Source organism: Pagrus major, chromosome 11 (genome assembly GCF_040436345.1).
Source record: "Pagrus major chromosome 11, Pma_NU_1.0".
NCBI lineage: Eukaryota > Metazoa > Chordata > Actinopteri > Spariformes > Sparidae > Pagrus > Pagrus major.
This window is the reverse complement of record NC_133225.1, coordinates 3,907,907-3,930,882: the sequence shown is the minus strand read 5'-3', so window position 1 is coordinate 3,930,882 and position 22,976 is coordinate 3,907,907. Positions and strand designations below refer to the sequence as shown.

At 40.3% G+C, this 22,976-nt stretch overlaps 1 protein-coding gene across 1 annotated transcript in view; it reads right to left on the bottom strand.

Moving 5' to 3' along the window:
• LOC141004351 (inactive N-acetylated-alpha-linked acidic dipeptidase-like protein 2) overlaps positions 1-22,976 on the bottom strand; it is a 438,618-nt gene that overhangs the window by 155,534 nt on the left and 260,108 nt on the right. The window contains exon 10 of the mRNA XM_073475786.1: positions 10,061-10,204. Coding sequence (XP_073331887.1) covers positions 10,061-10,204 — 144 coding nt within the window. The remainder of the gene's footprint in view (positions 1-10,060; positions 10,205-22,976) is intronic.

Genomic DNA, 22,976 nt, shown 5'->3' with positions numbered 1-22,976 from the left:
TGGTGAAGATTTGCTCAAAGAGAAAGTGAAGCATTTTGGGAGTTTGCTATAAACCTCATGTCTGTGTATTCAGTGATGACTACCTCTGCTGTGCTTTGTGTTCATGCTACTTACATTATAAACATTACACCTGCATGCATGTCAGCTAATATAGTTGCAGATGCTTAGTCTTATTCTAACTTTGGACAAAGCCAATGCTTGTTCTCTCCCTTCCACCAACAGTCTTTCTGCTACTAGCCAGAGACACTGCACGTTAGCAGCGGGCGCATGAATAAACTGTTGTTCGTCAATAAATGTAACGTGTAATCAAACTGGCTGAAGTTTAGTTAACCATGCTGGTTCAAGTGAGAGAGTTTTCTTTCTTTCTTTCCACATCTTTCTTTCATTTTTCACATACAGTGTATTAATCATATTTCAGTGGGGACATCAACAACTTTAAAATACAACCTGTTGCCACGATAAATGAATCACACGCAGCGAGCTCATTCTATCACCCAGGGACCCCCCCTCTCCCTATTTAAAACATAAATGCCATCTAATGAAAAGAGCTGATATATAATCACAGTGTCTAAAATCGGAAGCGTCTCAGCGCCGTTATCTGCAGGGTATTAAAAGCAGAGTTGAGAAGAAAAAGCCGTAAGTGAATGTGAGAAACCTGCACACAGCAATCAATAGCGGTGTAATTAAAGGGCCTGGGAGTCCTTTCTATAAAGCCATTTCAAGTTGTTCTGCTCCGCTCGCTTCTCCCTCCTTGGCCTCGCAATGTAATTGCCACGGAAATTTGTTTCACTTTTGGCATTAGTTCTGAGTGGGAGACAGACAGGAGGAGAGAGGAAGATAGAAAGAATTGCATGTTTTTGGAAAGTTGAGAGGAGGAAGCGAGACAAAGAAGGAATTCAGGCACAGACGAGTCCCCATTCTTCAGCTATGATTTCGCCCAACGGCATTAATTGGTTTAAGATGAATGTATGTGTGTATACGACAGAGAATGTGCTGGTCACTTGCACCTTCGGCCCTTAAAGCAGCTAATAAGTATTTACTATGTAAAGATATCGTTAGAGGAGTAAGTCACACTCGCTGTGGGTGTGGTGCAATCCAAGCTTCTCTGTTCTGTGTTTGGGTAGCTGCTCCGGCCACATGTATGTGTTAGTGCATTTGTTCCCTTTTCTGTGAAACAGTTCAAAGTATTCAAAGCCACCTAAAGCAGTACTTTACTTGTTTTATGTTTTAGCTAGCATGAGTAGGGTAACTAGGAAGCTAACAATTATGTTACATACTGTAGATTTAAAAAAATAACTCCATACTTAGCTCAGTATGTTACATGATGGACAGTATAGCTGGGAAAAACAACAGAAAATGTATGTAACTCACTGAATTGAGGGTTTATCTAGACCAATTGAAAATGGACCAAGACAGTTTTGGTGAATTTTATTTAATTGGTTTCTGTGGAGTTAAGTGCTTGGGAACAAGGATAAACGAGGTGTGGCAGACGTACCAGTTTGTTTTTGTCTGAGATACTGGTGCTCTGGTGTGACATATATACAACCATTAAAGATTAAATGACGCCCATATTGTTAAAGTGACACAAAATACATTTAGTGTACTATTCTATAAATGTAAAGGTAGACATCAGACCAGAAAATAACTAAATGCCCCATCTATGCCATTAGCTATATATCCACTATATGGCCTGAAGTATGTGGACATTTTTGTGTGCTTTTGGTTTCGGGTTGTTTTTCACGTTTTGGGCTGGACACCTTCCACATTTGGAGAAATGTGGATGCTACAATGTAGAACAGTTTTTACAGCATTTTTTAAAAACATGACCATACCATCATGCAAACATCCAGGTACATACAAAAATGGTTTTCCAGTTCGGTGTGGAAGACTTTGACCGGCTCTGACAGAGCTCTGGCTAAACACCATCAAACGCATTGATGAAGTGGAACGCTGACTTAAAGAAAGGACTTGGACCCAAGGTCAGTGGCTGACCTCACTGATGGTTTGAATGGTAACAAATCTTTGCATTTCACACAAGCATACATCAGTCATGAAAAATCCCAGTGCAGCTCTGTTAATGTGAAGGGTAACTTTTAGGAGCTGGGAGAAACTTATTTTATTGTCAATAAGGTCTATCAGAAGGCCATAATTAACCACAAATAAAAATTTAATGGTTTTAGATGAGCCAACTTAGCCAATCAAAAAGCTTAAGTGGCGGTTTATGATGTGTTGGCAGGGGCACTGTGACTCAGAGTCATAGAGTTAAGTCCTTTTACACTTTGGGGAAGATTCTGACTTCCAGTCGGATGAGAAGCAAGAACATTAAGCTGGAAGCAGCAGAGAAGTGTGTGTATGTGTACGCCCTCCGTGCAAGTGTGTTAATTCCAAGTACAATCCATCAGCCTTGCCAGAGTAAACAGGGTCTTGTAACACCCCTTAGAGGTAGTGATTGACTAGCTGGGTAATTGTCTGGTCAACAGACAGACCACTCAGATAGAGTCAGAGCCAAAAGCCCCAAGGCCTGATGGGGACAGGGTGTGTTCAGTGAATTAATCAATCTAAAAGGGCTGAAAAGATGAGAGAGGCGGGCACCATGAACACACATATAAACAGACATGAGGAAACAAAGAGGGTATTTAATCAATGTGAAAGACTCAATTCAGCAACGTGCAAGACTCTGAGACGTAAATGCTGAGATGGTATTGCCACATTCCTGCAAATAATTGTGCAGATGCAAAAAAACAGAAAGAAAAAGGATCTATAACGAGGAGAAATGTACCCATTCTGACCTTACCTTACTAAGTATATAATAATTGCTAGAAAATGTTTCAAGACATTGTTGTATGTGCATCTTTGGTGCTTGTTTCTGTTACCTATCACTTTCCATTTCAAAATGATATATCTGCTATATGTTGAGACATTGTTAACGTATGGAGCAGATGGATGGTAAATGGCTGGTAGGTGCTACTTATTTGGTTTGTAGTTGCTGGCTAGTCACTGCTGGGATATTAGCAGTGGGTACAAGGGCATTTCCAGTAGTGCGATAGGGAAACATGGATTCATGAATTGTTTTTGTATGATTTTGCAATGCTACAAGATGAGCTTTAAAATATGTGTGAAAAGAATGATAATAACAAGAATATTATGTATGCAGGATTACATTGTGTTTGCCTGTGTGTTGCAGAGCGAGGACAAAATAAATAAATACTGATAAATGCTATAAAAAAAACAAAAACGTATATAGATGCAAAAAGTTGCACACACACACACACACGTGGTGCTGAGAGTGCTGTGAAGTCGAGCGCGTCGTCTCGTTAAGGTCTGGCGATCTCCATGGAGGGCCCCTGAGCAATTAACCAATGGCCAGCCAATACAACCAGCCCTTAATTGAATGGGAATTAAAAGAGAAAAAATAAGGAGAAAAGGTATTAAAGAGAGTGGGAAAAAAATGAAAGGAGGCAGACAGATGGAAACAAATGATAGTGGGATCCCAAGAGTGGTCAGAAGTGCAGCCAATCGATTGGAGACAGATTACATCTCTCTCGCTCTCTCTCTTTGTCTCCGCCTTTGTCTCTCTCCCACTCTCGCGCCCATTCTCTGCCTCTCTCGTACTCATTTGATGTAATGGAAACACTTCAAAAAGAAGCCTACCTTGCAGAACCGTTGGATGTACATTAAGCTCGGTCTTCACAGGTACCCGTCTTCAGAGAGTGGGGATAAAACACAAACGGGCACATACACACACACACACGAAATGTGTACTCCAAAAACAAACAGTACCTCTGCCAGGGGCTGGAATGGGTTCTGACACGCAATTTAGATCCAGTGTCACACAAAGGATATCCATTGCCAGGCACCTACTACTTAGACAAGAGTCTACAAACCTATAAGTGGCCAAAAGTGTCGATAAAAGACACTCATAAAACAATCTGACTCAAAAAAACACCATACAATCCAATACCACTGAAATTTTCTGAAATAGCACTAACACCATGGGATTAAAGCTTGCAACTGAAAACAATACCACAGCAAGAGAGACACACACATGCACAATCTGCCTCCCTTACACTGAAGGATCAATTGTGCTCATGGCTTCGGCCACTGGTTTTTTTTTGGGAGGGGAGGTGCATCATTGATTGTCTGTGTGACACACTCAGGAAGCATGGGTGCATAACAGTGACGACCTGTCTGTCTGTGTGCGTGACCGTTATCTGTGCAACATGGGAAACAGCAGAAAGCAGTGTTCCAGTCAGTGACCAGCTGCTTGGATTTATTGGGGAATAAATGGAAATGGACAGACTGAGCACACGTACGATGGGGAAAAACATGCTGGCGACAAGAAATGATGACTCCCTGCTCTCCCCCCAAAAAACTGATGGCGTAGGACGGAGGCAGGGAGAGGAGCGAGTGGAGGCTCAAGTGCAAGACAGAGGGCTCAGGATGGTTGAGTGAAGGAGCAGAAGGTGGCAGTGTGGTAGAGGCCTGCGGCAATGATGCTGAGATAAGAGGGGATTTATGCTCTCGAAAGCAGGAATCACCCCATAATACTATATCCATCTCATCTCTCTCTCTCTCTCTCTCTCTCTCTCTGTTACACACATATGCTATCTAACCACACACGCCCACGCACATAGTCCTATACCCCAATATGCCGAAGCTACTATCACTGGTACCCTTAGTGTAGCAGCGGCAAATGGGATCAGGCCAAAACTGCAAGATCATCTCACCGATCCTTCGACATTATAGCAAAAAATGACATAGGTGACACAAGTGTTGGACACATGTAGAGGCTTTGTATACACTTATAAGTGAGACCCAAGAGCTAGACAAATATAACTGTATCTGGTATGACTGGCTATGATTAGACAGTCAGAGAGTGTCCGCAACAGAAAACACTGAATGCAACCTGTGTTTAAGGTTCTTGGCAAACAACCTCCTCTAATGACTGTTTTCTCTCAGGTGCAGGAAGGGACTCAGTGTGATGATTTATACAAATCTTTCCCTACTTAACCCTAACGCACTTAGTTTCCCAAGGCTGTACTGATGTAAGTGCAGTCTTTCAATGAGCTTTTGACCAGGAAGTAACATACTATATGTGTAGCTGAGCTGATGGGTTATTGCCATCATCAACAAACAAACAAACAACTTTTGTCGCTAACCACTTAGGGTTTCTAGTCATGCAAATAGTAGTTTGGTTTTATTTGCCAGGTTCTGACATTTTTTAATTTTTTTTATTTTGTTTTAGCAAAATTCTAAGTAGAAAGTAGTTTACTGTTCACAGTGAGGTCTATCAAATATTCAGAGTGATGACACACTGCAGAAGATCTAGCATTGCTAGCAACATTGCTCTATGGATGGAAACGTTGGCTGGTTGAACACTTTGGTCCTGAGTGGAATATCTCAAAAAATGTTGGACTGACTGCCATACCCTTTTTTTCTTTTACAGACATTCATGATCTCCAAAGGGTGACTTGTACAGACTTGTGAGATCTCGACTTCGTCTCGAGCACCAGTATGAAGTTTAAATGGTTCTTTGAAAAATATCTCGACAACTGTTAAATGGATTGTAATGAAATATATTACTTATATTCGGGAATCCCAGGCGATGAATTCTACTGACTTTGTTGTTTCCTCTGGCACCACCATATGGATGAAATTATACCTGCTAAACATCAACAGGGTAGCAATGACATTGAAGCTAGTTGGCATGCGTATGTTTAAAAAGTGTTATTGATAACATCCAGCCACTAGATGCTGCATTGCATCTCCCCGCCACCATTGCATTCATGTCAAAACACTGCTGTTAGAATCATCTGCCCCCTCAAGTGGTTGCCAGTTTGTTGTAGCTACTGTTGGTAATGCCAACATTGGTAATGCCAACGTTGCTTACACTACCATTGCTAATGCTAGCTAGCTAATGATAGGGCAGTGCACTATGCTGGGCGCATACTGTAGAAATCAGCCATGTTTACATTTTATTTTTTTTTCACAAACTGGCAACTACCAAAGACTCTGGATGCTGACAAGCACTGATACCATGTGATGCCAACGGCGTTATGCTATTGGCTCACAAACCTTGTTAGCAGCTGCAACCTATTGTCATAATTCTTACACAGAGGTAAACAAAAGAATCATTTTGGACCTGACAAGCATTTTGAAATTATTCATTCACCATCATAATAATGTTCGTAATAAAAAGAGATACTTTTATTCTGCACCTTTCAGCAAGCCCTCAAGCCTTCACTTAAAACACTGCTGTGCAGTACAGCCTCACAGAATGGTGGGACGAAGAGTGTTGTTCAAACAATGCTGTGAGAACCACTAATGCACTTTATAGTAAAAACTTCATGGCTACATACCTCAGAAACCTGAAAAAGATAAAACTAAAAGCATGATAAGATATCACCAGTAGTAGGTCAGAAAATGTGCCTTTTTTAATATTTGGTTGAACCAGCCCTTAAATCATTCCTCCAACACCATTATCACCTTCCTCACCTCTATCTTCCTTCCTCCTGTTTGGCTTTTTTTCTATATTTCTATCGGGAAACTATCCCGGCTGCCCTCTTATCATCTATTCATCTCCTTGCAGCAGAGGAAATTAAACTCTTGCTACATCTTTCCTTTTTTTATTTTTTCTCAACATTTTCTGCTTTAATTTATATGAGGGTTGCTTAAAATGACTTCTTTTGCTGGTACAGACACCACTGCACTTTCTAATTTCTGTCCTCATATGTAGGTTTGCTCTTACACAGTGATATTTTTTCACAAGCACTTTATGGTCATTTTGCCCTGAGGGTCTGTAATGTCCTGCCCTGATTCCCTCTTGTTTAAGTGTTTGTTCTTTGCCGGCGTGAAACCCCAATCACAAGACAGTATCTCTTATATTTAATCCCTCCATCTATCTATTAATTCTTCTTTTGTGAGCAGGAAGGGTCTCGGTGGATCCCAGTGTAAGAGCTTGTCCCTGCATCTCTTCTCTCACCTCATTCACCACAGGTTAATTAACAACTGCATCTCATTTATGATGAACTGACCATGAGGTGCACCCAAGACCCGAGTCACATTTCAAGGCAATCAAAACTGTACCGCAATAAAAATAGTCCAAGTAATTAAACAGCACAAAATAACAAGAGTGGGGACGAAGTAAAACTACAATAAAAAAGATGTAATAAAAGAAGGGTTAGAGAGCACATCTATATATAAAGCTCCTATGAATGCTAATCTTTTTCGGGGGCTTTTTTTTAAAAATTGCACAGTGTTAGGAGAGAGTTGAAATAATGGAGTGAGAGCAGCCTTCTGCACGAGTCACTGGCCAGCCTGCTGGGCGACAGGTACAACTGCCTGTAACATATAGACTAAATGTTATCTCTGCATGCCTCCTTACCTTTATACCTCTTGCTCTTTCTTTATCCGCACTTAGGGTCAAAAGATATGGGCTCTTGAAGCTCAATACCAAAATGCTTTGGGTTGTAGTCTCATAGAGCTTTTTACTTTTTGGCTTGGAAAAGTTGGAAAGCCTCCAAAACATGTACTGTTGCCATTATTTGGTACAATTTGTCAACAAGTCATTCAAATTAAATGTCAAAATAAGTTGTTACTCCCCTCCAGAGTGACACATATGATAGTTTTCTGATCTGATGGCCCTATTGGTCTCTATTGGTCTCCACCTACAACCTGTTTTCTGATCTGATACCACAATAATTAAGGTTTGGTGAGGTTTAGGCACAAGACAACTTTATTCTGGCCATACAAATATCATGGTTTGGGTTTAAATGATAACCGTCATGCTGTGGTCAGATGAGACATCATACAGAATTATATAATTAAAACATATCTGGGCCTTTACCAACAAATGCTTTTAGCTGGGGGACTTCTACTACTGCTAATTGCTACTATTACTGCTGCTAATGATATTATAACAAATAGCACTTTGAATTGCTTTTGCCAACAGAACCATTAAGACACCATTGCTACTACAATTAAATTCATTCATAGCAGTAGAATAATATGATATCATAAGGATCAGCACTGGATGAGGTAAACCGGGAAGCATCATTCAACAAATACAAAAGCACTCCAACTGTATCAAACCTTTTCGGAGGTCGACGGGCTGAAACTTCATAGAACGCTAAAACTGGTCTCTCATTGCATGTTAGCGAAATCATGCTTAAGTGCCACCCCTCTTCTTTGAGAAAACTGTTAAGCCTATAGATAACTGACAGCAGCTTGTCTGGGCGTGAACTTTCGACTAATGTCTTCTGGATACGGCTGCATCATGTTCTGGCTTGACTGTATTCTATGAAATGCATCGGTGTCCGTTGGACATGTGAGGGGAGTTGTCTCAGGCCAAGTGGCTCTTTTCTCTAAAGTGGGGAATTCATCTGTGAATGTACCTGTACTGTGTATGAGATGAGCCAGACTTCCTTTAGCTCATGCATATCAAAAGCTGTGATTGCTCCGGCAACCGACCTAAACAATCACCATCTGTCAACATTATCTTAAATACATGTGCTCGCCTTATTCACAATCAAAGCTGTTTCCACCAGGAACATCTGGCTGAAGACTGTACCTGCACAAACGCTGTCTGCAGCCTACTGAGAGACGAACTCTGAACTGCCAGCTAACCTTCATGATGATGTAATGTCTAGTTCCTGCCTCTTCTGGTGGTAGCGCCTCTAATCCTCGTGTATTTGCCTTATTTGGATCTCTTTTTTCCCATTCTATTTAAAGTGGGGTATGCCACTGATCATGACATGGTTATCCTTATCCATATCCTGTCTATCTCCTCGACAGACAGACTGACAGGGGACATTATAGCCACAGTGGGAATGAGGCAGTCAGGTCATCTGTGACTCAACCAAGCCATGTTTCCCGGAGACCCCAGGTGATGAACTTAGTCAGAACTGAGTCACCATACAGTGTGACTGATGTGCTAGCAGAGATATGTAGTGGTGATGGTGATCCATTCAGAAACAACAAAACAAAACAATGAAATGCTGCTTATTGACAGAAATTAAGCTATCAAATTAAATAGATCAATTATTAAATGTGGCACAAACTACTTCTGCCAATTGGTTTTATGTCTGATAGTCCAACATGTTTGTATCATCCAACTGACAAAGATATTTATTTTACAATAATTTAAACAGAGAAAAGCAAAGCAAATCCTCTCACTTTAGAAACTTGCCCGGCAAGGATGGGTATTTTTACTTGACTTCAACTATTAATCAGTTATCAAAATATATGCAGGTCATTTTGTTGTTGATTGTTGAATCAAAGAAAGGCATTTGTACGTACTTTTGACAGTGCCCTGCCCTATCGCAGACAACATGATTGAAAGGGATCCCTACAAAGCTCGTAATTGGAAGCAGCAGGACATCTGTGGGACAGACTATTATATGATCAAGACTGCTATTGTGCCAAATACTTGTAGATGGAATTTTTTTAAAATATATTTTAGAATGAACTCAAATAGCGACACATTTAGATACGAAGAGTCCTATTCTGTTCTGTTCTGTGGAGAATGTGGTGTCAGCGGGCCAACCGAAGTCCGGACATTCTCCTCAGCCACGTCCTCCAGTTCCTCCTGAGGGGTTCAGGGATCCGACAGATACATATGCAGTGTCCACTATATTCCTGGAAATTCCTAGAATTCCTAGAAAGAAACTAGAGCAACCCGGGATAGGCTGACACCTGAATTATCATCTTTGTTGATGAAGGCAGAATGTTCTCTCTTCTTTTCTATGTTTTTTGTTTTTATTTTTTATTAAAACTTTGAACCTGGAATGGTGAACAGTGGTTTTACTACAAACTCCTCCCTGATATTTGAGCACCTCAACCTCAGTGCCTTACGGTAAACCCCACCACCCAGATCTTTAAAGCTACTTGAAAGCACTATAGAAACTACCCAAAGTTTTCTCCATCACTAGAAACACAGCACAAATCTTCCCGTCAGTCTTACACTCTTTAGATCCTGTACATTAATCATGCACACAATAATAATTTCTAATATCTGGCTAGTTTGTTATCTAAGACACCACACTGCACTCTGTGTATTCACCTGCATTGGGAGGCATGGCTAGAGGAACACAGGAGTCTCCCTGCCCTGCGGATGAAGAGGACAACAATGTCTTTGCCAGGAAGGCAGAGATGGGCTGAACCAACAGAGATGTCAGACTTCCTCCAGCCTCTCTTGACACCTCACCTGGAGAGAAAAAAATGAGAATGAAGCAGAACAGTCAGAAAAAAGATAAAGAAGACAGTTTTCTTTTCAATCTCAGGTGATTCCAGTGTTACAGAAGTAATATACTGAATTCCTCTGGGTTCTTCTTTGGGAAGTTTTTATTCTGCAACTGATTGCCTGTGAAAAAACATTTTGGTTCTCATGTAAACAGTAGTGGACTGTAACTAAGTACATATACTTAACTACTCTACTTACAAAATTTTGAGCTACTTAATGTAAAAATTGTACTTTTCACATGACTACAATTATCTGGTATATTATTACTTTGCACATTTTAATCGATAATATAAGATATATTCAACAAATCAGAAATAAATGAAAGATAAACAAGACCATAGGCAGTGTTTGGTTACACAATCTGTTAACCAAACACTTCAGTTTAGAAGATGTATTGTTGTTAACAGATGTTGTATTTAGATGGTTAATCACACACTGCAGAGACATTAGCATCAGTTGGCCACAATATCAATACTTTTGTTTTTTGTACTTTTTGTTTAATGTGAAATAACGTCAAAGGTCCTGCATATAGATGCCATGGTTAAGGTGCATGCAGGTAGTCACAGGAATCTTGAATTGTAAATATTGCCATGATATAAAAAGGTTCATATGATGGGGATGCAGGAATATCCTCTATAATACCATTCTCTTCCACAGTATATGATTCTTCAAAGCAAAAATGACACAAACATACTATTAAAAACACAGTGGAGGCTGTCAAATGATAAGGCTTAAGTTGTTTGTGTGTTGTTTATTTCGTCTCTCAGTAATTATTATGGGCAGCAGGGCCTGATCAGCCTGACTGCACTCTTATCTCACTGTTGTTTGTAGGCTACCAGAGATGCTGTTTGTCCTTCACAGCTTTAATTCATCCAGGATAAAGGTGTGTTTATTTTCCTGGGCACCTGTTATCCTCATTCCCATTGTTATTATGTCCTAGTTGTCTTTCTCTTTCTCCCTCTTGCCACTCTCTCCTCCATCCTCTGAATCTAATAGACTGACTGCTAATTGAGATGAAGGCTTCTACACATGGAACCAGTCAGCCAATGTAGGAAATGGTCAGGACAACAGAGATGGCTCCATCGTCTGATTTGCCCTTGTTAAGAGACTGATGTTTTCTTCTTAATCCTGGCTGCAGGTCCGTGGTCGTTCGGTTCATAGCATTGCTGTTCCACTGTGCTGTACATTAGGTGAGATATACACAACATATACTGTATTAGATATGTGTATTGTATACATCAGTCACCACATACGTGTATGGTGGATAATAGAAATTTCTGCAAGAAGGAAGATATGGTCGTCTTTTTGGAAAAAGGGCAAAATAGTTTGTGATATGTGTAGAGGTGCATGTAGCAGCTTGGTATGATTTAAACACCTCCTTTGTTGTTGTACCATCATAAAAGTAGGGCCCTAGCACTAAGTACCAGCACTAAGTAGGCTGGTATAGAAAAAAAAAGGAGTTAAAGAAACACTATGACCTTATCTGAAATCTGATTATGTTTTGTTGAATGACTCTTGAGGGATCACAGATCATATATGCCGGAGAAAAGCACTTAAAACCTTCATATAGACAAACATTTGTGAACAGAGGTCGATACGAAGAAGATTTTACAGAGGTACACACATTCACAAACACAAAGCCAGATTCTGCACACCAAAGACAGATTTTAACGTTCAGAATGTGTCTGTTTGTTTGCTTTAACCACCAACTCAAACACCTTCATTTGCTGCCGAAGAAATTACTAAAACACAACACCATATAATCTTACATTTTGGATTTGATGATGAAAACAGGAGATATCCTGTGATCTTGGGGTAATCTTTGGGGCTTTAGTCCTTTCAAAGCTTTACTGGCATTGAAGCCCACGCACACTGCGATTGTTACCGTAGCAGAGGGTCTGGCAAATGTATGAAGTTAAATTTTTCAATACAAAACCATGTGCTGCATATGCAAACATCACCTCTTACTAACCTTGGATGTTTTAAACAGAAAACATCTGTACAAGCAATAGGAGTAGCTAATATTCTGTATCCCTACAAAAGATATAAGTCATGTCAGAAAGCTGGGGGGACAATGCCGGAAACTGACTCGGTCTTTTTGCCATACTCCGTAAAAGGAACAAATGTGTGATTAAAGGCCTTAGCTATATTTCCTGATAAATCGTGACGGGAGGTTGAGTCCAGATTGTGTGGCTGACTTAGGGAATCAGATGGTTGTAGGTCCTGTGGTGCCTCCTGAGGTACTTTACATAAATTGTCTTCATTTGTTTTTAAGCATTCTGTGTGCACTTTCTTTTTTTTACGACTTTTACGATGATTTTCAATGTCATTACTGTATTTTGCACTTTTATTGTCTTGAAATAGTTTGCCACAACTAATGTGGGTTTGTGAAGCCCGTTGGGGCATGTAATGCGATTTTGGGCTATACAAATAAACTTGACTTGACTTTATGTGTTGAAAATACATTTAAAAGAGACATGCAAATGAAGACCAGGACCTGCAAATGGACAAACAAAACAACAATTTTATTGTACATGCCAATATAGTGGTACACCAAGGTCAACTGAAAAAACATGTACAAATGAACCTATAAAGCATTCTTTCCCTGGTAGATAGACAAATAAAGAGTTTAAAGTATGTATTTATAACTAGAATTGTGTTTTAGTCCACTATGAATTAATCAGTTAATACTGTTAGCCTCAAGCTTTTCAATTTTCTATCTTAAGCTATCTTCGACTGATAAATGATAAACTACCCTGAGGACTTTGGGTTTTTGGAGTTTTGATCAGATATCATTTTCAGTTTTTCAGTTGCTGCCAGACATTAACAATAAGGTAATCCACCATTGGACTTACTGTATGCTGTTAATACTTGCTTGCTGTTATTGGCTGACCCCACAGAATAACCCCTATTGAAAATCGATCCGTGAGCAAATAAAACTAGAATTACCGCCTTGCAGCTGTATGCCTCTGCACACCAGTCAAGTTGCAGTTTACACCAATGTCTGTCCAGACTCATATAATACATGCAGAGAAGACTTTGAGTGACTTTAATAAAAGGTATGAAGTGCAGTTGTTGGTGAACTGGAAGTTATCACTTTATTGACATTTGTTTCATCACATGGTGCAACAACAATCACCTGAAGCTCTATATCAGCAAAACTAATGAGGTTATCGAGGACTACAGCTGGAGGCCTATAAGTGTATACTGTAAGTTCATAGTAGCCAACAGTCAAGTATGTCTTCACTGTTAAGGTTTGGGTTTTTAGTTTTGTGATTTCCTGTATATCCTCATGTGTCATGTTAAACTTCCACTCCCTCTCTTTGTCTCTTTTCCTGCCCTCTGTCTGTGTTCACCTGTGTCTCAACAGTTAATCACTCCCTGTGTTTTTAAGCCGGTGTTTTCCCCTCACTCTTAGTTGGTTCGTCTGTTTTGTTCCTGTGTCTCCAGTGTTTCTCGCCTGTTCCCCGTCCCTATCTTCCTGTCATGTTCTACCTGCGCTCGCGGCCTGGGACCTTGTTTTATACTGATTTGTACCTTGTTTTGGTTTCGGACTGAGTTTAGTTTTTTTGGCTCTTGGATTACTCTTGTTTTGTTGTCTTTTGTTGCTTGTATTTTGTATTTTTGTACTTTTGGACAATCAGCTTTTATCAAAGCTCGCTTTAAGTTTTTAACCGGCCTGCCTTGGTGTTCTGAATTTGGGTCCTGTTTTTGCAAAATGTGACATTCACATGCTGAACCAATACAGATAATCTGAATAAATAAATACATCCGACAGAACACAAAGTTATAGCTATGACAGTGAGACAATGCCTGACAGTATGGATGTTGCTGCAAAGAAGCTACAAATTCTTCACACACGTTTCAACTTGGCAGCACGAATGATCTCTGCAATCAGCACAGTCTGAAGGTGGGCCTCCAAGATTAGTGTCACCAGTTCAGTAACCAGCCAAATGTGAAATATGGTCACAGTCTCCCCTTCAGTTATGGTGTTGACTTATGTATATTTGCAGAATGTTATGACGTCACACCCTTTGACGACCAAAATCACAGTTCACCCTTTCGTCTGAGTGGACGGTTGTGCCAGATTCGAAGAAATTCTCTCAAGGTGTAGGTATGGACAGACGGACAGACAACCTGAAAACATACTGCCCATGGGCCGTGGCTATCACTGGTGTGGAATCATAACAAATGGGACAATTTCAGTAGATTGAATTTTCATATGTGTAGTGCTTCATTCAGTGATGTGTTTGCCGTATTAGTATTAAGGAATAAAGAAATTTCTGACTCGAAAAATAAAGCGCTCTGTTTCTTGCCCTTTATCATCGTTAAACTACAATATCTCCACAAATAAATGGGAGCTGCAATCAGCCCTTACCAACGAAGTCATAACTCAGGCATGCATCCTTTGTCCCTAATATCTAATTTCCTCAGCCAGTTGCATCTTGTATACCCCATTAACTTAAGCATATTGTTACTTTTCTGCTTCTTTTGCAGCTGATCCATACTTTGTCCAAGTTTGTGAATAATCTATATTCTAACCTTAGCTGCGAGGACAAGTTCAGCAACCCTTGAAAAAAATCTCTCGTGGTTTCTTTGAACCAAACTTCTAGTCAATAGCTCTCTGTGGCTGGTCTAGAGAGTGTCAGTGCGGCATTCCAGCTCCACAAGGCGATTAATAATCCATGAACGACACTGGAGACAAGACAAGGGGGAAAGGGGGGAAGGAAGAGGCAAAGGGTGAGAGAATGGAGGGGGAATGAAAAGGCAGAGAAATTGAAATAAAAAGACAAACAGGGAGGTCAGGAGACGGCTGGACAAGATCGTAGAAAAAGATGAGAGGTTTGAGGAGAGGAGAGGAGATAAGGCAACAACTGAATAGTTGATGAAGTGACAAGAAGGGGGAAGGTTGAGGGAAGATGGGCAGAGGGGAAGGAGAGGACAAAAGAGATGAGAAGACAAGGGAGCGCGAGGGAAGAAAGATGTAGAGCTACAGGGCGAGAAACTGGATAACAGGGAGAAAGTAGGCGAGTAGATGGAAGGAGGACAAATAATGGATGGCAAGTGTGACAGAAAGGCTAGGAAAGAGGATAGCACTTAATATACAGTACATTCCAAGGGACAATAAAAAAGATAATTATAATTTAGGTATATGTTCCCCCTCAAGTCGTGCATCATTCTGATACAAAGATGCTTCATTACTTCTGATTACCTGTCCATTACTTTCCATTTTTGTAGCCACTCTTATAAAGCATCGTCCTACCAAGCTACAAAATGTTGCAGTGAAATGCGTTCATCTCAATGGAATCGCTGAAGTTTGACACTTGACCAGATGTTGTTGATTTGCACCAACTGACACCGCTGACATGAGGGAATGTAGAGCCGGAGAGTTTAAAACGGAAGAAGCTACGTAGCTTGTTAGTTGTGTCGCACCATCCTGTTTTACTAACAGTAACCCCGTCTGACCCAAAACAGAGGACTGGCTTGCGAACTGTTATGAGACAGCAGTCGATGGTTCACTTCTCTTTAATGGACTGTATGACCTTATTGTCTCCTTAGTTATTGAGCTAATGAGCATGTATTAGCGAGCTAGCTCAAAGAGCTCCAGGGAGCTCGCAATGTTAGTGCTGTTCAGAGAACATCTTAATTAATGTTGTTCCAGGACCATCATTGCAACTGACTGAAAAGCAACAGTCTTATTTGGAGCAAGCTCTTGTGGCTGAATGGGATAAACAGATGACTCTCACCCTGTTGACAGGTGCTTGTGTCCCATTGGATATATTATCTTTTGTTTATCTAGTTATGTTTTGGAAAACAATATTTAATTTCCTGTAACTATAAGGCCCTTTGATTTTGAGATACAAATCGAGTATTTTTCTGAGATCATCACTATTGAACCACAAACAAAACATGAAGACTGAAGAGGACCCTCCATAGTAGCACTTTGCATTGAGATTCACAGCACTTCATTACCACATGCTAGACCTATCTCTAAACCCTTCATTATAAGATGCTTGAGCACCATTGTCTTTGATGCTGGACTTTATTTTTCGCCCCTCATCTTCTCCCACTCCACATAAATCCAGTCTCGACAAGTGGCTTCTTACACATAATTAAATCACTGCTCAGAGTAATTAAGAAGAGTGGTATCAGGAAAGCTTACTTGTGCTTTCTGTTTACCAGCAAACAATGACTGCCCGACGTCGATATTATTATTATTCTTTAATGTCGGAAACTGACCACACTTTTGCATTTGCTGAAGCTTAGCCACGTTACAAACAGTGAACAAAGAAATGCATCTGACCTGATCAATCGAACACCCAAGCTTTGGGGAAGTAGTTTCACATTCCTCATACACTGCCTTCTCCTCTTTAACTGTTAACTTTCTACTTGGACTCTAACCTCGTTCAGTCCTTCTTCTCTCTACTCTTTTCTCCATCCTCTGAATGTTCAGTAAAGCGAGAACTCACAGATCAATACCTGGGCAGTGTCCACGCTCTGTAAATCAGTCTTTCCATTACTAGACACTGATATTAACTGATGCCAGGATTGACATACTGGCTTTATAGGGCCAGTGTTTCATGGTGTGTGTATGTGTGTGTGTGTGTGTGCGTGTGTGTGTGTGTGTGTGGCCCAGTGCAAGCCTCTGACATTTTGACATATTCACAGAGGCAAGACCAGCCGCTGATTCCATGACATGCAGGGCAGACAGAAAACCATCTTTTTATTAGTATAATGTGGGGAGGATATGTGAAAATGTGACATAAAAAACATTCTGTTGCATTGAAGGTTACATTCTTTGTATTTTGTTATACTTCAGTTTGTGTTTCATAATGTTTAGGAGGCCTTGACAGTCTCACAACAGATGTAACATTTCTTAGCAGTAGACAAAAGAAGGAACATCAGGTGCTGTTTTATAGACAGTATACTGTAAAAGTAAAATGATGATATGTCATCAAAAGGATAAATAATAGTTTCAATCTTTTTATTGAAGGGCTCAGTTATTTCCTAAAAGGGCCACTACAAAAGCCACTGTAATCACTCAAACAGAAAGAAAATGCTGGGGACTGTAATGAGCAGCAAATGAATACACACTGTGCTTTTGGTGAGTATTTCCAAGCAGCTGGGTAATAAACTACAGTGTGTGGTCATGGTATCGATGGAACATGTCAGCCAGTGTAAAGCCTGAGTTATGGTCAGGCGCTCGACAGAAATTAAAAAGCCACGTGATGTTTTTTTCAATTTATGCTTCAGTGAAAGCTTTCGGTCGTCCCCATGGTAACCAGATACTATTCTTCAGCAAGAGGATATGAAGTCATGTGAAATGTGACATGCAATGTGACTACCCAATCACACTGTGTGTCAAAACATGACAGTGTTTGCAATGTAACAGAATTCTCCAGGCGCGCGACATGAAAGGAAAGTGTTGAGCGTCACACTTCAGAAGTAAATAGGTTTTTAACAGTGTGTCTCATTAATGTGTTTTTATTAGTTTTTGGACAACAGTGGAGCTCTAAGGCACAGAGGAATAATCAGGTTTTGGATTCATGGACAGCACTTGAGTGTAAAATCATTTCATCGTTTGTTGATTTGATTTGTCGACAGAAAAATGTAGAATATCAAGCCTTACCTTACCCTTCAAGGCACGCTAGTAAATCTTTGCTAAAAGGTAGCAAGTAGTCTTCCAAACAACACAGACTTGTTAATGTTTGCTTGTTTTGTAAATATAGGTCATGTATGGCAAGTCCCCTCTTGGCAATTTCTTTAAAAAAATGTAAAAAACACATTTGAAGTAATGTTATGGTAAAAGACCTTAAAATAAGCTTTCCTATTCCATTTTTGTTTCTTCAAAATGAACAGAAACAGTGGTCCCCTCTTAGATAGTGGAGAAATGTAGTGCCCTGTTGGTGATATTGATGTGTATACGTGTGTGTGTGTGTGTGTGTGTGTGTGGAAGGGTGCTTGATTTCAAGTCGTTTGAAACACAAGTGCATTTCCAGTCCGGCTTTCAGAGTTATTTTCATGGTATTTGTTTATTTATCCTGCAAACAGCATTCAAGTGTGTCGTAGCTTGCCAACAAATTGAATTCTCGGCCTTGTTAATTAAACACCGCTAAGTTGCCAAATGATGTGATCATTCAACAACTTGTTCTGAGCTAAATGAGGCTGTTTTGCTCAAGTCCAGGAATAAACACAACATTCTTTCCATAACATAAATAGACACAGCCAAGCGCCGTACGGCCATCAGCTCTGAAGAAGTCGTTTTCTTTAGCGAAAAATGGGAAAAAACGTCTATCAATGGGGCGAGAATGTTCCACCCATCAGACAGCATCGTGTCAAGTTCACGCGTTTTTTCCCCGAAAATGCTGCGACCAGTTTCTGTAAACCTGAGAACAAGTGGAAATGTCTCACCGCTCAGGCTGAATATTTTCTCGTATGACGAAATTTGTTCTAAAGGCTCAATAGGAGACAAAGTGAATGACAATTATGTTTTTGTAGCGTATTATCGGACAAAATTTCATTATAAATATATAGTACATTATTATAATGTTGTTGAACAGTAATCTCAGTGGCAACAAGATTCAAGAAACTAAAGTGTTTGTGGCGTGGACATTCATTGATACCGGGTTTCTTCAGTAGGTGTTTCTATTGATGCTATGGTTGTACAGTGCAAGACAAACGGCTGTATAAATACTGGACATTTCGAAAGAAGTCACAGTGACAACAGTGACAATTTTTAAAGGCCTCAGTGAGTCACTGTGTGCCACAACTGATACCTCTTCCAGGATATAAACAACTGGGACAGCAAGAATTTCCCAAGAGGTGCACCGTGGCTGAGAACATACACACAACTAAAACATGATATTTTGCATCGCTTGCATTCACATGACTTTAACCCTCCACTGTCTCCACACTGGTAAATGGACTTACATTAATGTTTTAAAATTTCATAAGTTTACATTTGGCTTCATTTGCCGGCTTCTTTCCTCACTGTCTGACTCTGAAGTTATAGCAACACGCGACCAATCGAAACGCACCCTTCCCTTGAGTGAACTCATGGATTCCTCTGGGTTTGAACATCGTTTGAAACATCTGGGATAATATCGGCACACAACTCAAAATATACAAAAACATTAAACATTTTAATTCAGATATCTTACTTACAATATCTATAACAACAAACAGGCAGAAAGAACGACTGCCCAACATTGCCAACCCTACAGCCAAGTCACTAGTACAACTAAAAATAGACCAGTGCTGCCACTCTAAAAAAAAGTCTGCAGACCTATTTAACATAGCATAGAGCATAACATGCCATACAAAACACATTATACCCTATCAGGCAGACATAGGATACAGCATGTAGCTCCAAGGCTTGGCTAAGTCAGGCCAGTCATGTGTCAGTATGAACGTGCATGTGCATATTTCTCAGATGGAATGAGACAGAGACTATAAAAGACAGATGATAGAGAGTCAGGGGATTTTAGACAAGAAACAAATGAGATGGCAGGAAGCATCACATGGTCTCCCACAGTGATCAAAGCAGAGTAGGGGAATGCATTACATCTAATAAGCACTGCAGGAGGGTCCTTTCCTGTCATCTCCACGAATGTGTGACACCTCACCATTAGACATTTTGCTGAGCTCACGCCAGCAGACGGAAATGAAGAGGGAGAGACAAGGAAGGAGACATTAAGACAGAGGCCGTTTCTGAGAAGAGAGAGATTCAGTTTCTCTGGGACACAATGCCAAAATTAAATCTGGTTTAATCATTAGGACAGAATTATTCATAGTTTTGTTTCATCTGGTCTGGAGTTATTTCTTGCTTTCCTGCTTCGCCTTTGGCAACTCTGTCTAGTCAGTGCAAAATGCCGTTTAAGGTCTTTTTCTAAATCCGATCACATAAAGCAGTTTCTTCATTATGTCAGTGCTGTCCTCAAAGGGACTCTTGATGCCATTGTTTCTGACATGTTATTCCACAGTCTCAGAAATTAGATGTGAATTCCTATCAAGCAAATTTACTATGTATGTAACCCGTCCTTGACTTCCTCTCTGTGAAGCAAATGTCCCTAGGAAGCTGCGTTTGTGTTATTTGCAGTCATTTGTCGCTAGACTGATGTCACAACTGCATGAATGTTAGGCATAGCTAGCTCGCAATGTATGCACCAATCCCCCCAGGAATAGCATCAGGCTTTGGAGCCCATTTGGCATAGTAGCCACAATGTCATGTGATGCACGTTGGCTTGCATGGTTAAAGGTTTAAGATGGTTAAAGGTTAAAGTTTAGAGTATGAAAACCCAACGAAATGACTTGTTTCACAATCAGAATAGAATTGTGCCTCAGATGTTGTATCCAGATTTCCCTGAAGTGCTTCATGGTACAGTACGCACTGACCGCATGTGCGAAGCGTGTTGGCTTAGCCTCTGACTGATCTTGGAGCTCAACAGGCACTCCAGTTATTTCTGATATTTTGTCACAAAGATTCTAGAGGAATAAAGTTTGTCTTTACTCAGAGATGCATCAGTCAAAGTCATTCTGTCCCTCAACAACTATACACAGAATAAAAGCATTCATTGATTGGACAGTGGGCATTAGGGAAAAGAAGTAGAGATGTGACTTGATTACTGGTTGAAAGAGGGCAATGAGTGTTTTCTTGTCATACCAAAGGGTACAGGAGGGTGGCAATAGATATAATATCGCCATTAAAAAAGGAAAGTTGACCCCGTCTCACCCTTCACAAATCTTAAGTTAAACTCAATACAAACTATATTTTTGATTTGAGGCTACTGTATTCAATGTCCGATTGAGTCAAACAAATTAAATATTTGAAATAATTTATTCAACAAATCCATTTTTCTTAGCCAGGTGTTCGAGAAGACTGTAACAAATCACATTTTTTATAATTGCCTGCACTGATCTCTTTCCACCCCCCAACTTTCAAACACCTCTGTTTTTCAAAGTTCAATGATAAGACCACCTTTACTCATGTGTGATCCTACCTTAGTGTGTCTCCTCTGTGAGGAATACTGGAAAGAACTCTTTGCTGAGACATTTTAATTAACCCCATCAGTGGTTTGGACGAGTTGCTTGTGCCTCATTTTATCCTGTTCATCAATATGATCATTCTGTGATGATCAGCCCCACAACACCAGGCATAATTAAAGGTTAGTACTGGGCAGCTGGTACCTCTATGATGCAGAAAGATACTGTACATACTGAGAAATATTAGGAAAATAACTGAGTTAGTACCACATATTAATTTTTAGTCCTGCATCAGTTTTGTTCTGATGGGGACAAGTTCCCAATCCAAGGTGGGTATGTTTCACACAGCCATGTGGATTGAAGAGTGTATTGAACTGTTTAGCCTCATCAGACATGTATCTTAAAATTTGGCTAACTCTTTCAGAATTTAAGGCTGAAACCAACCAAGCAAGGGACAAGCGGTGAATCCATCAGGAAGAGGGAGGATGATCAGACTAATGAAACTCCCCTTAAATAAGGTCAACTGAGAGGGCTCCGCTAAAAAATGCAGGATCGGTGGCAAAAAAGGTAAACCTGGCTAAACGTTTGCTTGTCCTTCCTCGTAATATTTTAAACCACAGTGCAGTATTCTTAATGTCTGATAAGCCTTCATAATCAGAGATCTATTACTTTAACTGGCCTGAGAGGTACTTGAACTCCCACTAGCAAAGGGTGGATGAGTGCCACAAGGCTGTAGGGTTTTAGTAGATGTTTTTCAGGATTTAAAAAACATATTCAACTCTGCCCTGAATGCATAAAGGCCCTTAATGCACTATTATTGTTGCTTGAAGTTAGTTAGATATACTATAAGACTGCAGCACTCATCATTCAGGAGTATTTCTGGCAGACAGTAACTCTTCATAATCTACAGGAAGTAAACCTGAAAAAGAGTTTCCAAAGGTGAATCCTCAGAAGCCTTGTTAAAATATGTAAAAGATGTGTCTATGCAGTTTACTCAGATTTTTTTTACATGCTAATAAGCTCATTGCCAACATGTTTTTGGCATGGTGTTGACAGTTCCAGGCTTACCTTCTGCCAACACAGACCACCGTTCACTCAGAGAAGAAAATAAGCCAGTGGGAGCCAACTAGCGCTTCTCAGTGGACCAGCAACATTGTTGTTTTAATATACTTTGATTGTGTTTTGATATTCCTGAGCTGCTGAAGTGGTGGATCCAGGGAATAACTAATCCTTTTCTAATGATGATGGCGTTTTAATGAAAGCTTAATGACACTCTTAACACCCTGGTGTACTTACTGTCAATGTCTGCCAAAAACAGAGAAAGATGAGGAGTGAACGGGGACAAGAGGGAGGTGGTATAAAGAGAGACATGACCACAGACATGTTGGGATGAAGAACACTGAAGTCTCCGAACCACACTGACACTTCTATCACTGGCACCACCTTACCCCCTGTGTAGTCTAACTCTCTCCATGCTAACCCTAGACACTAAAGAGAGTTCAGTGCTAGCCTGGTGTTTGGCTCATGAGCCAGACAGCAGGCAAAATCGCATGTGATGTTTAAATGGAATGATTAACAACTACTTAATGGGATTTCTATTCATATGGCACAGATTAGAGCAATGTTCACCAACACTTGTGATTCAAAGAAAATCAGGAAGCCTGTTTAAACCCGAACACAAGTAGGCAGCTTTAAATACAAGTGTGAACTACCACCTGGACGCTTTCTGATCTGATCACTCGAACCAATCGTT